Genomic DNA, 17536 nt, shown 5'->3' with positions numbered 1-17536 from the left:
AGAGAGAGAGGGAGAAAGAGTAGGGGATAGGGAGAGAGAGAGAATCTTAAGCAGGCTCCACGCTCAGCATGGAGCCCAAAGTAGGGCTCAATCCTACAACCCTGGGATCATAACCTAAGCCAAATTGAAGAGTTGGATGCCCAACCAACTGAGCCACACAGGGGCCCCTAAATGGGATTTTCTATATATAAATCAAGAAATCATAAAACAATAGTAACAATACAGCCAATATCTGGATTTTCAATTTGGAATATTTGGTTGGGGTACTAAAATGCAGCTAATGCTTACTCTATCCGAATATTGTCATCAAGCTCCACATCTTCCAGAAATTTGTTGGCTACCAACTCCAGGGCATCTGTGGGCCAGGACTGGAACCAATCAATCGTACAACAATTGATCAGTGAAGGGAACATCCGCAGGCGGTTCCGGAAGGCGTCCCCAATTGGGCTCATGGCTAATGAAAAGCAGACTTGGTTAGTTTCCTTCCTCCAAGGCAAAGAGGCAGGCAGGTTTTTCCAAGGATTCTGGTGGGTAAGGGGTTGGTTTCCTGTTGGTACTCCAGGGGTATAATGGGAATAGTCACAATGAGTGCCTGAGAACCACAGCAGAATCATCGGATACTTCCATGCAACTTTGTGATGGGAATTTAGTATATTATAATAGACTTCTGACTGGCCTCCCATACCTATTGTTCTCCTTTACAGATCTTTTGCATCACTTAGCCAACATGGTTTATGCCCTTTGATCCTCTTTCTCTATTTGTGCTGACTCAGATATAAGGGAATCATGGATGACCCATACACAGTTATTTACGGAAGTTGAGTGGGGCCATCGGCTTGTTTCGGACCCCATCTCCATCCAAGAACAAATTTTGGATAAATTCCATTCATTTTTTATTTGGTTTCAGTGTGGTAGGAGGAAACATGATGCACAGGTGGGAAGTGTGAGGAGGTCATTGTAGGTGAAGAACAGAGAGAGAAGGGGGAGCTTGGTTTGAGAGGAGAGTGGAAAGGATACAGGGGACAGTATGGCAGGTGGCCTTATAAATCCAAAGATTAGGAATTTTGGTGTTTATCCTGATAGAAAGCATTTTAAGTGTTTTAATGTGTGTGTGTGTGTGTGTGTACACAATGTTCATATTTGCAGTACATGGGAAAAAACCCATCCTGGGTCAGTGGAATAGAAAGGTTTGGAATGGACAAGAGTGCACATAGAATAGTTAGAAGGTTGCAGAGGTGAGGCTGGGCAAGATGATGGCAGTTTAGCTAGTGCAAACGTAGTGGAGATGGAGATAAATCGGTGGATATGAGAGAGACCAAGGAGGTAAAAATTGACAGGACATGGTAATGCGAGAGAAAAGTATTAAATAGAATGCCTCAGTTTCTGGATAGATTGGGGATGCCATTCACAGAGAGAACTCCAGATGTGAGGCCACCAGGGTAATGCACTAAAAGGTAGGAAAAGGTTCAGAGAAGAATTCAGAGAATTGAGAAGAGTGAAACAGGTTTAAAATAGTTGTTCAAGGAAGGGTAAGTTTCCACAGAAATTCAGCCATAAAGCCCTGGGTGAGTGCCATGGCTGGATCAATCCTCAGACCACTGTAAGAGGACCAAATTTAGGCACAGGAGACCCCGAAACACCCCGAGGAAAAGGGCAAAGTGAGTTTACTTCTTCTTACCAAGGACAATGTGAAGGTTCTTCTTCACCCTCTCAATAAAGAAGTTATACAGAGAAAGAGGAGTGACTTCGATCTTCTCGCCTTCTGTCCTAGCTGCCATTTGCATCTTCTCTACAAGGTCAGCCTTTTCGTCAGCCGGGAAGATGTTGGGCACATCTCCTGTGTTCAGAAGCATGTTGATGTCCTCGACGAATGATTCATCCTTGATCTGGTTATCAGCAAAGAGGAATACGGTACTTTTGGTGGCCACTCCGACCTGCAGCATGATCTTCTTCAGGTCCTCCCGCCAGTCGTGGGTTGAGTAGTTCTTGGTGATCTCGATCTGATAAAGCTCATATGAGTTCATGAATGTGGACAGTTTGCTGGCACTCTGCCTCCCACTGCCCCCAATGCCCACCAGAAGCAAGTGGCCTTTGTCCTGTTTCAGGACCCTACAGATCCTGGAGATGTGCTCAATGGCAAACCTGAACATGACCAAGGACATGGGGGCCTTGCTGATGTTGTTGAACTCTTCTAGGTAGTACTCCATGACCACTGTGAGCTGTTTCAAGTCAGTGATCTCATCATAGATTTTTGGGTCACTTTCTGGCTTAAAGAAATCTCCAAAGAAGAGGCTACGGATATTATCATCGACAATCTTTCCAGTGGGTGACAGGTGAATGAGGACCTGTGGGAAAGGTGAATCTCAGCCAGGCATTCACCCAGTGGCCCAACCAAGATGACGGTGTGAGGTACAGAGGGAGGGAACAAGAGATATGAGTGGTTCCTCTGAGCATATTCTCCAAAGTCAGCGTTCTTTAATAGTTTTTTAAAAACATAATAGATGGATCTGCTTGTTGTAAAGATTATAATGAAAGGACATTAGAGAAAAAAGCATGAAAGTGAGAGTCAATCTGTTTGCCAAATGGCTAAAATGTTGGTGGTCAGATTGTGAGGTCCCAGTGGTAGTTGAGGGATGGCACCATTTTTTCAATAAACTTGCTCCTTCACCAAAGAGAGGTACAGGTGCTACCCCTGATCCCCACTCTGTGGCTAGAGTGGGAATGTTCTAGGTGCTTTCTCTTCCTGATATTAGAACCTGGCAGTGCTACAGCACTTGGCCTCTAGATACAACATGAAACACTCACAATTTTTCTGTGGAGAAATCACATCTTCTTAAAAATAGAGGTACAACTAGACTATGTAAACACATAGGCTTAAAAACAACTTTTCTTACATCAAAAGGGAAAAGAGAAAATATTTACAAATGGGAAACTATGATAGTCTTCTACTTGAAGATCAAGTAGGATGTTGATCAAACCATAAAAATTTCATGGCTCATTTCTCAACTCACAAATTAATTAACCTTAAAAATGTATTTTAAGCTAATTATAAACAATTACATCAGATCATAAACCACTTTGAATGGATCCAAACGTATATGTTATCAGGGAAGTGAAGCAAAATTGGGCCAAATATAATATCACCAAATCAAGTGACTAGTTGACTCAATCCCATCTCCTGAGATTCAGAGAGCAGAGCTATGAGTCTCCATGAGGAAGGAAACCTGAAATCTGAGACTAACATAGTCAAATATTTGGGGCCATTTCTGAGGCCAAATGCTCAGAGGGTCTGGCTTACCTTCTCCACAGTCTGCTTGAAGCAGTTGGATGTGGTTTCCTTCACCATGTTGAAGAAGACCTGTCTGTCCTCATCGTCGATCAGACGGTCATAGAAGACCCGATAAACCTCATGAATCCAAAGCCGGATAAATTTTTCTATATCCTGAAAATCCAGAGTTAATTATTTGAGTGGTACCTGAGGTGGTAGTTCTTAGTTTCTAAATCCTGGGGTTGACTGAGTATTAAACAAGATAATGCTTATAAAATACTTAGCACAATGCCTAGCATAAATAAAAGCTTAATAAAAGTTAGCAATTACTATTATCACTATTGATTCCATGTAGCCAAGGATATTGCTGAATGAACTGGATAAGAGAAATGATAGTGTCTGACCTGCAGGTGGGTGTGAGGGCAGAGCACTACCCCTTGGATAACCCGTGAAAAGTCCCTCAGGTTAAAGACGTAATGTGACTTAGAGGGAGTTGGCAAGAAATTCTCCACCGCAGCTTTATAAATTGTCATAGTAGCTTGTACCAGCATCTTTCCATACCTTAGGAGGAAGGGGAAGGCAAATCCATCAAAGAGGGGCTAAAACTGAGGATCCCAGGCCAATATTGTGGAAGACACAGGAATCTCTTACCTTAAGAACATCACGTCAAACCCTTTCCCAAAGTGCCAGTCAGCAATTGAACTGAAAATCTTGGTTAAAATGTCATCCTCAAAGGCGTTGATGGAAACAATATTCAGATGACGAGTGAATCGTCCTGGAAAACACACAGACTCACACCTACCTCCTGGGCCTTGTGATCCTGGGATATGGAAGAGTAGGTTTTCTTCTGACTTCATGTTCTAGAGCTGTGTTGTCCAATATGGTAACCTCTAACCACATGTGGCTATTTAAACTTAATTAATATTAATATTAAATAACATTAAAAAATAATTTCCTTAGCCTCACTAGCCACATTTCTAACATGTGGCTAGTGGCTGTTGTATTGCACTATGGAAATGCAGAACATCTCCATGATTGCAGAAATTCTATTAACAGCACTAATGTTCACGATTGCTTTTAAAAGTGAAGGCAACATGTGATCATTATAAAATAGTCAATTCAGAAATACTTTTATAGAAAGTGAGCATCATCTTTGGCTTACCTCCATTCTTTCCCCAATTAACCACTATCAATGTGGTATCCTTACATATCTATCTATATTATGCCTGTCTAATGTTAGATATCTATATATTTATGTCTATATATCAGCTTTATTGAGATATAATTTACATACTATCCAATTCAACTACGTATACAATTCAATCATTTCTTAGTATTATAGTTGTGCAACCAATACCACAATCAATTTTAGAACATTTTAATCACCTCAAAAAGAAATCTTGTAACCATTAGCAGTCACTCCCCATTTCCTTGGAGTCCTTGGCAATGAATAGCCTATTTTTCATTTCTCTAAATTTGCCTGCATGTCTTTTTTAAAAAAGCATTTGATTATACAAAATAAAACACAGATACAGAAAACCATACAAAAACAAATATAAAGTTTAGTGGATCATCATAAGATCAATACTCATACATCTACCATCCAAGTCAAAAAACAAAGCTTTGCTTACCTTCCCCAGGTGCCCCTCTGCATATCCCATCTCAATCTTAGCTTTCTGTCTCTTTCCAAAGATTACTATCTTGACTTTTATAGTAATTTGCTTTGCTGTCTTGATTTATGTCTTTTATCACCCAAGTGTTCATTTCTACACAGCACAGTTTAATCTTCCCAATTAAAAAAAAAACTTGATTATGTCTGATAAATCTCTTTTAATCCATAGATTCCCCTTATATTTCTTTCATCTTTTGCCAGATGAGTATGAGGGCTGTTTGATGTGTAGCTTCACAGTCAGGATTTTGCTGACTGTATACTCATAGTGAGTTAATTCTGTTCCTCTGTCCTTTGTATTTCATACTAATTTGCAGCTGGATCCAGAGACTTGATCAGATTCAGATTACATCTCTGACCAGATGGTAGGTGGTGGTATATGCTTTCATCAGAGACATGATGTCTCTCCTTTTGTGATGATGGTAGCTACTGATGCTCAGTTGGCTAGATCTATTAATTTATTGGGGATTGTAAAATGGTGATACTCTGATTCTATCATTTCTTTTTCATTTATTGGTTGGAATATTTTTATAAAGAGATACTTCCCTCATCTAGGATTTGCTCATACTGTGGTACATTTCATATAAGAAACTCAAGATAAATGTTTGATTACTTCCATTTATTTATCAGTTTTTAAGATAATAAATTGGTTCCTTACCATCCCGTGAAAATGGCCAATTATCATTTTTATTATAGACTTGTGGATTTAAATATATTTTGATAAATTTCAATCCATTAAAATTGCTATCATTGTTGAAGCTCAAATTTTCCCATCTTTGGCCAGTGAGAGCCTGCTTATGTTGACAACTGAGTCCTTTTGACAAGACCGTTTAAACTTTGAGAGCTTTTTCGTTATCTGGTATATCAAGAAGTTACAAGCTCATTTTGTATTTTCTGCCCCAGATATGCAATCAGCCATTTCTCAAGAAGCTCTGGTTTCTTTCAGCAGGAAGTTGGATTTCAAAACAATCTGGGTGGTAGGCATGCTCATTGTTAGCGAGTTGGCTATTATTTCCTAGACCTAGTACATCAATGGACATCATGAGTTATTACTACTGATATTTCTAATTTAGGACTACAGGGTTTTCACTTAATTTCATCTATATTACATCCTGGTATTTCATACTGACACTTCTGATTCTCAAGGACACAAGGGTCAGTAGAAATAAAAAATTCCTGGGTGCCTGGGTAGCACAATTCGTTAAGCATTCAACTCTTGATCTTGGCTCAGGTCATGATCTCACAGTTCGTGAGTTTGAGCCCCACCTTGGGCTCTGTGCTGATTACATGGAGCCTGCTTGGGATTCTGTCTCTCCTTCTCTCTGCTCCTCCCTTGCTTGTGCTCTCTCTCTCTCAAAGAAAATAAATTTACTTAAAAAAATAAAATAGAAAATTCCACAATAACTCATTTGTATAATCCTACTTTATACAAATCTCTCAGAATAAGAATATACTACCACTACCAATTATGATAACTGAAAACGATTTGAAACTTTTTGTATTTGTTATCCTCATCCCCCCTCCATTTTCAATTGTTCTGTGTCTACAACACTGGGTCTTACAGCCTTTACATATTATAATCTCTCCCATGTAGTCTTAGTCCAACAAATAACCATATATTTAAAGCTTATGACCAGTTGTGATATCTATTTATTTTCAGTCATTTTGATCGTGTGAAACTCATTTTCTAGTAGGTTCCCAAGAAAGTGCCTGTGGAAATAAGTCTGAGTTCTTGCATGCTGATAACAGTTTTCCTTTTATATGTCAAGGTCAGCTTTGCTGGCTATAAAATCCTTGCCTCTCATTTTATTTCCTTGAGTATCTTAAAAATGTTATTTCATTTTCTTGTGGCATAAAGCATTGTGGTAGAATAGTTTTAAGATGATCTAATTTTCTTTTTCTTTTAAGTCACGTGCTCTTTTGTGCCTAGATGTCCAAAAGAATTTTTCCTTTCCTATAAAGTCCAGCAATTTTACTAGTGCATGTCTTGGTAGTGGTCATTTTTGAGTCTGTATTCTTAGGTACACAATGTGCCAAATACGATTATCCTGTCCATTTTCCTTATGGAAAATTTTACAGATGAGAAAGCTAAATGCCAGAGGGGAGAGCAAGGTCAAAGAATCTTAAGTCTGGAAATGGTATTAAGATTCTTAAGCAAGGATGTATCTCAGAATTAAATGCAGATCCTTGATGAATCCAGTTACACCGGAAGCAAAATGTATTCCTAAACTGTTGGATGATGGGAGGAACTCTTAACTTGTTTTGTTTGTTTGTTTATTATTATTTTGCTTAGGCCACTTTGGGTTAGTTGTTCTATCTCCGGCAATCTGAAGAATTGTAACAAACAAAACAGGTGAATCTTTTACCACCCCTGGTTGAGAACCTCTGATCTAGTCTCCCTCCTGGCACCCATGCTGGCCACACTGAACTCTCCTTTTCACAGGAGACTCTCTGTTTCTCCAGAGCCTAGCCAAAGACTTTCACATTTTTCCACATTCATGTCCTATTTCACACAACTTCCAACATGAAGACTTCAAATTCCACTCCCTGGAGCTAGCCCAACCCCCTCTTGCTATAGCATAAACCTACTTTTCTCTACCTTCCATCAGGACAGAGTGTCCTGTACCAACTCTCCATCCATGAAGGTGGTCTGGCTCTGCTGGAGGATGAAGAGGAATGAAGTTTCTTTGTCACGTACCAGTAATGTCATTCCTTCCTCCCCCAGGGGGGCCCATGGCAGTCACAAGCAGCACATCCACGAAGTCCAGCTTGCTTGTGTCCTTCTTGTCAAACCAGTAACCGTGGTCAATCCACTGCCTCAAGAGCTCAATGGGGGGCTGGGCCCCATACACTTCTTTGGCTGGCATGTTGAGGTCATCTGGGGAAAGAAGCCACACATTCTAAGTCTAGGAGAGACATCAGATAACTATTCCCTCCATGGGAGAGGAGTCCCCTCTTCACTAGTTGTCCCCTCTCCACTCCAGGAAGAGCTCAGCCAGTGGACATACTGACCATATGGGAAGAAAATTTCTGAGCTCTCCTGCCTCATTGAGATCTCTGCCCATTGTGACATTAAGGATGCATGGATTGGCATCAACAAACAGGCATTTAATTTTTTCCCATTCCATCAACCACACTATATTGAATGTCTACTATGTGTTAGACACTGTTAATTTCTGGGGATATGATGGTGAGGAAGACAATCATACTCCCAGCCAACAGTGTGTATAATTTTACTGGCAGGTAACAATTGAACCTCAATGGGAGAAAGGTTTTAAGCAAGGGTTTTTGAGGAGCAAAACCAAAATGGCAAGAAAAGATAGTGACTTTCTCAAGGGCAGGGGTTGATTATCCTCAAAAGCATATTGTGTGACCTAGTCACTGCACATAGAAGACACTCAATAGAATGAAAGCCTTTTAATTTTTCTCTAACGAACACTAACTGAATGCCCAGTTTATGTCACATAACATTTTAGTAGTTTTATACACACTATCTCACCTAATCCAAATGATGACTTTATAAGGAAGATAGTATTACCTTTATGTTAGAGGTGAGGACCTGAGGGTCACAGAAGTTAAGTCACAATATGCCTAGGGTTAAAGAGTGAGATTTGAACCTAGACCTGTTTGCTGCAAAGCTTAAATTGCTTCTGGATAGGAGGGTCTGGGTGGCTCAGTCAGTTAAGTGTTGGACTTCGGTTCAGGTCATAATCTTGCAGTCTGTGGGTTCAAGCCCCACATCCGGCTCTGTGCTGACAGCTCAGAGCCTGGAGCCTGCCTTGGATTCTGTGTCTCCCTCTCCTTCTGCCCCTCTCCCACTTACTCTCTGTCTCTCTCTCAAAAATAAACTAGCATTAAGACATTTAAAAAATTGTTTCTGTATATACCACAAAGATAGGAAGAGGGAACAGTCTGGAGGAAAGGGGAAAGGAAGAAAAGAAAAAGAAAACAAAACAAAATTGGATCTCTGCCTTTAAGAAGGTAATGTTAGTGGGTAAGGATATAAATACATGCAATATTCACTATCAATACATGAATTTTAAGGACAGGATATGAGATAACCCAGAAGACTAGGGCATTACTTTTACTAAATGAAAACCCTATGAGTTAGCAGTAAGATGATGAAAAAATATCATGTATTTGGCACCAAGAAATCTGGATTTGGGTTATGGCTCCAGAATTTTCTAGATGTCTGACAGAGAATTTAACCTTCTGGAGCCTCAATCTCACTAGTAAAATGAGAATGATGGTTAATAACCTCAAAGGGATAATAGGCTCAAACGAAATAAATGAGGAAGTGCTTTGTAAACAGGTAAAATCCTGGGGATATTCAATGTGCTTATTTCAAAATACTTATTTAGCAAATATTAGGTTTCTTCATTTACTGATAACATTTATCTGACAAAAAAAAATGGAATAAGGAGTTTATCACAAAGTGAGTGTTGCTTTTGGAGATCCAAGAGGGTAAATACCCTTCTGGAACGAATTCTCACTACAGGGTAACCTTGCTTGATCCAAAGGCTCATCTTCCTCTCAGGAGAAACTTGGAAGTTACCTCAGGTCAAAAAGGCCTGGACTACAACTTACTTACTGAAAATATGACATATAGCACATAATCAACAAATACTTGGTAATGAAAGAAGGAAAGGAAAGTCAAAATTAAACATGGGAGAGTGGGAGGGAAGGGGGAGGGATAAAAATGGGAGGAAGGAGGGAAGGAAGGACAGAAAGAAGGATGGAGAAGAAAAAGGGAGGGAAGGAACACTACATTAACCAGAAATATATTATGTCTCAGAGAGAGTAAAAGAATTGTACATTGGCCCTACAAAGGGAAGTTCTGGTTTGCTGCAGCACAGAAGCATCTGGTTATGTTTAGATTCAGGCCAATGCCTTACCCACAAATACCACTGCTTTCTTCCCTACGGGAGGCCCAAAAAGACCCTTCCGCCGTCGATCCAGCTTGGACATGATGATATCTTGAGTTTGACTGGCTGAGGTTCTGGCAGAGAAATTGATGCAGTTGGGCAGGTAGGTGCTTTTGGGAAGGTGGAGAAGGAAATTGTTGGTAATGGCTGATTTGCCAGTGCCTGTGGGCCCCACAAATAGCATTGGAATTTCATGGTCCAGGTATGTTTTCAAGAAGAAAGACTGCCTGGCTGTCTCCATTGTGGAGATGATGAGTTCTGAGACCTGTACCGCAAAGATATGGAACAGTCTTATTACTGGGCCAAAGATGCTGGGTTTGGAATTCAGGGTACTTACTATCCATTCAGCTCCATCCCTTACTACCTTTATGACTTCGAGTATTTAACCTCGTCAAGGGCCTCTGTTTCTTCACCTTTTAAATGTGATAATAATGGCATCCAGTTCACTGACATGCTTTGAGGATTAAAATGAGATCATACATGTCAAAATGGGCATTATTGGCACTGTTTTGTAGATGAGGAAACTGAGGTCCAGACCTTTTTGGACCTTGCCCAAGGTCCAACTTGGGCAACTTGCCCAAGTAATACAACTTGCAACTTGCCCAAGTAATACAACAAGTAAGTGGAAATACAAGGACTTGAATTCTAGCTTGTCTGATTCCAAAGTCTATATTCTTAACCACTGAACTATCAAGGAATAAACACCAATTACACTAATGATCAGTTTATAGTTGTTGCCCTCTGAGATCATTGCTCTGAACCAACCTGTATGCCTTGCCCCAGGCAAGGAAGGTCCACCTCCCATATATCATCTTCCATACTGCTTGGCTCAGGAGGGTGGGTTTTGACACTTAGCCCCCTTCCCTGCACTCACTCCTATTCTGCCTTTTTCCAACACTTGGATCCCTGGTTCTAGGACCCACCCCCACTTAACCCTTTTTCCAATATGGGGATTACAACACTCTTCCTGGTATTCAAACCCCAACTGGACTCTAAGGGCTTGGTTTGGAGTCATGGACTCCCTATTACTTTGAGTAGAATACCTTACCTTAGCTTGGCTTCTTTGAGCCTGAACACTGTCATTGTCCATTTGGTCACATTTGGTCCTTCCATGGGGACAGAGGAAGGGACTGGAAGATGTATATCATATGCTGACATCTCCTTATGTTTAGGCTGGAAGGGGCTAGCGAACATGGAGCCAGTGTGTTGCACAACTCCAGAAAGTACCATTCCTACTGTGTTTTATGTAAATGGTGCCACTAAAGCAAAGCTAGACCACAATGCCAATGGCACCAAGTGCCTTTGCAAGTCTGTGCAACAAGGCAGCCCTGTAAATATCGGCAGAAAAAGGCTGGGCTTCTTTTGATAAGTAATTTGCTCAAAGGAAAAGGGACAAGGCAAGGGAACTGAAGTATAGAGGAAGAGCATTAATAGGTGTTGAGCTTTGGAGGCTTTGCCTATATTATCCCCTGCAGTTTTCCCAGTAACCCTCTGAGGCTGGAAGATTACTGGCTCATTTGTCCAAAGCCATGTGGCCAGTAAGTGGTGCTGAATACAGGGCCAGGTGAAAAATGCTTATTTTTCTATCAAGATGGAATTTAAAGCAAGTTGGGTTTCAGAGATTTTTATTTTCAAAGACCACAACACTTTGACAAGGGGAAAATTTTCAGCACAACTTAAAATCTTTTCTCCATAGGACTCTCTTATTTGTATGAATTCAGTGTTATTTCAACCCCCCCTGGAGGTTCAGGTGACTAAGCTCTTTAAGGAGAATTAAAGTTTTGGACCTCCATGCTCAGGGCTTCTGCACAACACTCAGCCCCCAGAGTGTGCCCAAAATTCAGCACACATCCACCTCTGCTTATCACACCATCTTCAGGAGCAGCTGTCACCCTGCTGGCTGCCTGACTTGACTGTCAATATTCCCACTTTTCTATACATTGTCCACCACTCCATCTGGGGCCTGAATGATCTGCAACCACCCCCAGAAAGGTAAAGTGTGTTCACTAGAAACTACTAATAGAGGCAAATTTTCTACAAGGAGAAGTTGGAGCCGAGAAAAACAGCTAGACCTGTTTTTCTGAGAATTCTGATCAAGGAAATCTTTCTCTGGGAATTTTGAAGAAAAGACAATGATCCTTTTTGGCTGAGATGTCTGAGAGGTAAGACTGATGACCGCCCAGCATTGGACTGATGACCCCCCAGCATTGATAACTGACCACATGACAATGATAATAATCAAAATAGCAATCAACATGGATCTAGCACATGATGTGTGCCACGTGTTCAGGTATATTACCTTCAATTCTCTCAAACATCCTTCAAGTATTTTTTTTGCTATTGTGTAGCTGAGTAAACTGAGGCAGAGAGTGTGAGGGCCGAGTAAGGAATCTGTGCCTCTAATTCTAAAGTCCAAGGTTTTGAAGGCTGATCCAGCTCATGTTTGAAACTTTTTCTAAAGAAAGTTCTTAAAAATGCTAATAAAGGGGCGCCCGGGTGGCGCAATCGGTTAAGCGTCCGACTTCAGCCAGGTCACGATCTCGCGGTCTGTGAGTTCGAGCCCCGCGTCAGGCTCTGGGCTGATGGCTCGGAGCCTGGAGCCTGTTTCCGATTCTGTGTCTCCCTCCCTCTCTGCCCCTCCCCCGTTCATGCTCTGTCTCTCTCTGTCCCAAAAATAAATAAAAAACGTTGAAAAAAAATTAAAAAAAAATGCTAATAAAGAGTTGACGTTAATTGCTCCACCTTGGAGAAAGTTCAGGTCATTTTAGAAACCGAAGTTCCATGACAAATACCTCTCTTTTACCTTGGCATTAGCTGGGATATTTTCCTCTTCTTTAGTAATATACTCTGTCCATGTGTACCAATGTCCACTACCTTCCTTGAGGAAATAAAAATCATAGATGCTCCCTGGATTCAAAGAAACAAAACAGGTCATTAGCACCCCAGGGGTTTACATTTCATATTTGAGGTGTTTAACCACCTCAGTTATAAGACATCTGAAAATGTGTATCTACCAGTATTAGCCAAGCTGTGGTAAAACTTACACATTTAAAAAAAATTTTTTTTTAACGTTTATTTATTTGAGAGACAGAGAGAGACAGAGCATGAGCATGGGAGGGGCAGAGATAGGAGGAGACACAGAATCTGAAGGAGGCTCCAGGCTCTGAGCTGTTAGCACAGAGCCCAATGCGGGGCTCGAACTCACAAACCGCGAGATCATGACCTGAACCGAAGTCGGGCGCTTAACCGACTGAGCCACCCAGGCGCCCCATAAAACTTACACATTAATGGTAACTGTATAAATTGGAAAAATATCTTTTAGAGAGTAATGACTCTACAGTTTGCATAAAAAATGATAGGTACTAATTATATAAATAATTATTTTAATATGTTAAATGGGAAGTACTGAAAAGGACAATAAAAGGAGGCAATAAATCAGATCTCACATCCAGAAATAGCTTTTTAAAAATTTTTTTAAAAAATGTTTATTTAGGGGCGCCTGGGTGGCGCAGTCGGTTAAGCGTCCGACTTCAGCCAGGTCACGATCTCGCGGTCTGTGAGTTCGAGCCCCGCGTCAGGCTCTGGGCTGATGGCTCGGAGCTTGGAGCCTGTTTCCAATTCTGTGTGTCTCCCTCTCTCTCTGCCCCTTCCCCGTTCATGCTCTGTCTCTCTCTGTCCCAAAAATAAATAAAAACCGTTGAAAAAAAAATTAAAAAAAAAATGTTTATTTATTTTTGAGAGAGAGAGAGAGACAGAGTGTGAGAAGGGGCAGGGGAGGGGCAGACAGAGAGGGAGAGATACAGAACTCAAGGTGGGCTCCAGGCAGCACAGAGCCCAACAGGGCTTGAAATCACGAACTGTGAGATCATGACCTGAGCTGAAGTCGGATGTTTAACCAACTGAGCCACCCAGGCGTCCCTCTAGAAATAACTTTTGATGGCAATCCTTCTAGCTTTCTCTTTAGACACACAAACACATTGAACATGGAAGGACAGATGAAAGGATTTGATAAGAATAAGATCATTTGACATTATATATTATACTATGATATATAATTATATGTGATATATTAATATAGAATTATATATTCTATTAATGTATACCATATATTATATACTTACATATCACATATATTATATGTATCACATATATGTTATATATATCATCTATTATACTATTTTAAAATAAAGATGTTAAATTTCTTTTTTTTTAATGTTCATTTATCTTGAGAGAGAGAGAGCAAGCAGGGGAGGATCAGAGAGAGAGGGAGAGAGAATCCCAAGCAGGCTCCGTGCTGTCATCGCAGAGCTGAATGAGCGGCTTGATCTCACATATAGTGAGAGTGTGACCTGAGCCAAAATCAAGAGTTGGACACTTAACCAACTCCCTTTCCTTTCCATTCTCCTTTGTTTGTGTGGAGTCTTTTGTAGCAAATCCTGACATTATATTTCATTTGTAAATACATGTGACTCAATGTTAGACCAATTTCCCTGATTCATTCATAAGCTATGAGTGATTAACTCACTTTTCCTTCCATCTCCTCTCCTCTGACTCCTTTTGTTGTTGATGATGACCATAATTGTCCCATTCCTTAGTCTTAGGTCTAGTTTCAATAGATTCATTGCTCAAATTCATGGCTTCTAACACAGCCCATTTAAAAGCTCTTTGTTTTGATCCATCTGTTAGTCGGAAAATTTATTTTCTTTCCTTTTTTTTCCCCCCCCCAAGAAGGGACTTACGGTGCTTCATTCTCTCAGCTCTTGCAAGTTTGGAAGTATCTGCCCACTGATTTTGTTTTTGAACAATGACTTGGCTGAGAGTGATATTCTCAGGTCACATTTTCTTTCCCTCAGACTTCTGACTGTTCTCTTATGTTTCTCTGTATACTAAGTTGCTGTGTGGAAATCTGAGGTCCATCAGATATTTCCCTCTTCACTGGACTTTTTTTCCTTATCTATATGTATCATGTAATTTCTTTTATCTGTAAATTTAATAATTTAATCAGGCTATATCTTTTGTTCAATTATTCTTTATCGCTTTTTCTTGAAACATGGCATACTCATAATCTGTAGAAACAGTTGTTCATTTGAGGAACAATTTCTCATTTATATCTTTTTAAAATTTTTTATTTTATTTTTTATTATATGTATAGAGAGAGTAAGTGGAGGAGAGGGGCAGAGGGACAGGGAGAGAGAATGCAGGCAGGATCCATGCTCAGCAGAGTCGGATGTGGGGCTCAATCCCACAACTCTAGGATCATGACCTGAGCTGAAATCAAGAATCAGACACTCAATTGACTGAGCCACCCAGAAACCCCTCCTCTCATATATACCTTTGTATATATTGTCTATACTATTTACTGGGTTACCCACTTAAGGAATCAGCATGGTTTGGCCTCTATATCAATCATATTGATAATTGCTTTAATGTATTTGGTTTTTTTTCTTCTATAGTAAGTGTAGTTCTCTCAAACCTCCCCTCTAAGCCATTTATGAGATACCTAGATTTATACATTTTATTTCTTGCTGTTCCTAATGTATTTATTAGACCACTAATGGTACTGTCTCATTGTCAGTTTGTTTTATGGTTTTTCAATCCCTCTTTTCCTCTAATTCTGTGATTTTTTCACCTCATCTACAAACTTCTAAAAGATAGCTTTACTAAAAACGTATATGTGATGTACTAATATTCATAGTTGTGCAACTATACTATAACCAATTTTAAGACATTTCATTACATGAAAAAGAAACCCCATATCTCCTAGTTGTTACCCCTCATTTCCCCCTCCTACTCTCAGCACTAGGCAACCACTAATCTGTCTCTACAGATTTGTGTATTCCAGATGTTTCATGTAAATGAAATCACACAATATGTGTTCTTTTGTAGCTGTCTTCTTTTACTTATTATGATTTATATATATTTTTAAGTTTATTAATTTATTTTAAGAGAGAGAGCGCATGCACGAGTTGGGGAGGAGCAAAGAAAGAGAGGGAGAGAGAGAATCCTAAGCAGGCTTGGTGATGTCAGCGTAAAGCTGGATGCAGGGACCATGAGATCAAGAGTTGGATGCTTAACCAACTGAGCCATCCAGGCATCTGGGAGCATGATATTTTTAAGGTTCATCCATGTTGTAGCATGTATTATTACTTCGATTTTTTAAATTATTGAGTAATATTCCATTATATGGATATTTTTATTTATTCATTTATCTATTGATGGACACTTGGATTGTTTCTTCTTTTTGGCCTTTATGAATAACGCTGCTATGAACATTTGTGTAGAAGTTTGTGGGTAGACATGTTTTTGTTTCTCCTGGGCATAGAACTAGGAATAGAATTGCTGGGTCATATGGCAACTCTATGTTTAAGTTTTGGGGAACTGTCAAATACTGTTTTCCAACTCTGCTGTACCATTTAACATTTCCATTATGTATGTAAGGGTTCCAGTTTTCCCATGTTCTCACCAACACTTGTTGTTTTCTTTTTTATTATTCTCATCCTAGTTGTGAAGTGGTATCTCATTGTGCTTCTGATTTGCATTTCCTGATGGTTAACAATATTGTCACGTGTTTATTGACTCTTTGTGTATCTTCTTTGGAGAAATGTCTATTCAGTTACTTTGCCCATTTTTTAGTAGGGTTATCTTTTTATTATTATGTTGTAGTACCTCTTTATATATTCCAGATAGAAGTCCCTTATCATACATATGATTGTAAAAAGGCTTCACCCATTTTGTGGGTTGTCTTTTCACTTTCTTGGTATTGTCCTTTGAAGCACAAAAGTTTTTAATTTTGATTAAGTCCAGTTTACCTATTTGTTGTTATTTGCCTGTGCTTTTGGTGTCCTAAGAAACCATTGTCTAGTCCAAGGTCATGAAGATTTGCGCCTATTTTTTCTTTAGTAATTTTACAAGTTTTAATTCTTAAATTTAGGACTTTCATTCATGTTGAGTTAATTTTTGACTATGGTGCAAAGTAGAGGTCCAAATTCATTATTTTATGACAAATATTCACCTGTCCCAGCACCATTTGTTGAAAAGATTATTCTTTCTCCATTTAATTATCTTGGTACCCTTGCCAAAAAGCAAGTTACCATAAATGTGAGGGGCTTGTTTCTGAACTCTCAATTATATTCCACTGAGCTAAATATCTATCCTTTTGCCAGTACCACATGTTCGTCTATGAACTTTTTAAGAAATTAAATTGTTATAACTAAGTTCTTTCAACAGAAATATTTTATGTTTCTTAGGTAATTTTTCTTTTAGATTCATTCAGTCTGTCTGCCTCTCTCTCTCTCTCTCTCTCTCTCTCTCTCTCTCGTTCGCAATTTCCATACCATTCTTGCTCTGTTACAATCAGGTAAGTTCTTGACATCTTTCCTAATGTTATCTGAGGCCAGTTTATCTCCTCCACTTTCCTGACCACAATTCAAGGATTAGTGAGTGGCTTTGTTTTTTGTAGCATGAGGTTACATGGACCGAGTAAAAGAAAATTCTCAATTGCCCCTGCTAGGAAACCTGGGCTCTACACTCTCTTTCTACAATTTGGCCAAGGTTCCTGAACTATGGTGCCACTCCCATCCCAGCTAGCAACATGTCCCACATTCCTGTATCATCATCTCACAACCCTGATGCAGCATAGACTGTGGAAGGTGCAAACCCTCGTAGTTTCTCCCA

At 39.8% G+C, this 17536-nt stretch overlaps 1 protein-coding gene across 3 annotated transcripts in view; it reads right to left on the bottom strand.

Moving 5' to 3' along the window:
* DNAH3 (dynein axonemal heavy chain 3) overlaps positions 1 to 17536 on the bottom strand; it is a 170553-nt gene that overhangs the window by 38229 nt on the left and 114788 nt on the right. For all 3 annotated transcript variants that reach the window (XR_009256448.1, XM_058710216.1, XM_058710217.1), the window contains 8 exons: positions 12666 to 12769; positions 9833 to 10127; positions 7636 to 7815; positions 3920 to 4043; positions 3673 to 3829; positions 3299 to 3442; positions 1679 to 2345; positions 289 to 454 (listed from right to left, as the gene is read on the bottom strand). Coding sequence is in view for 2 of the 3 variants with exons in the window: in XM_058710216.1 (XP_058566199.1) it covers positions 289 to 454; positions 1679 to 2345; positions 3299 to 3442; positions 3673 to 3829; positions 3920 to 4043; positions 7636 to 7815; positions 9833 to 10127; positions 12666 to 12769 (1837 nt within the window). In the remaining variant the exon portion in view is untranslated. The remainder of the gene's footprint in view (positions 1 to 288; positions 455 to 1678; positions 2346 to 3298; positions 3443 to 3672; positions 3830 to 3919; positions 4044 to 7635; positions 7816 to 9832; positions 10128 to 12665; positions 12770 to 17536) is intronic.

The sequence above is a fragment of the Neofelis nebulosa genome, chromosome 18 (assembly GCF_028018385.1).
Source record: "Neofelis nebulosa isolate mNeoNeb1 chromosome 18, mNeoNeb1.pri, whole genome shotgun sequence".
NCBI classification, from domain to species: domain Eukaryota; kingdom Metazoa; phylum Chordata; class Mammalia; order Carnivora; family Felidae; genus Neofelis; species Neofelis nebulosa.
This window is presented reverse-complemented; position numbering and strand designations above follow the sequence as displayed.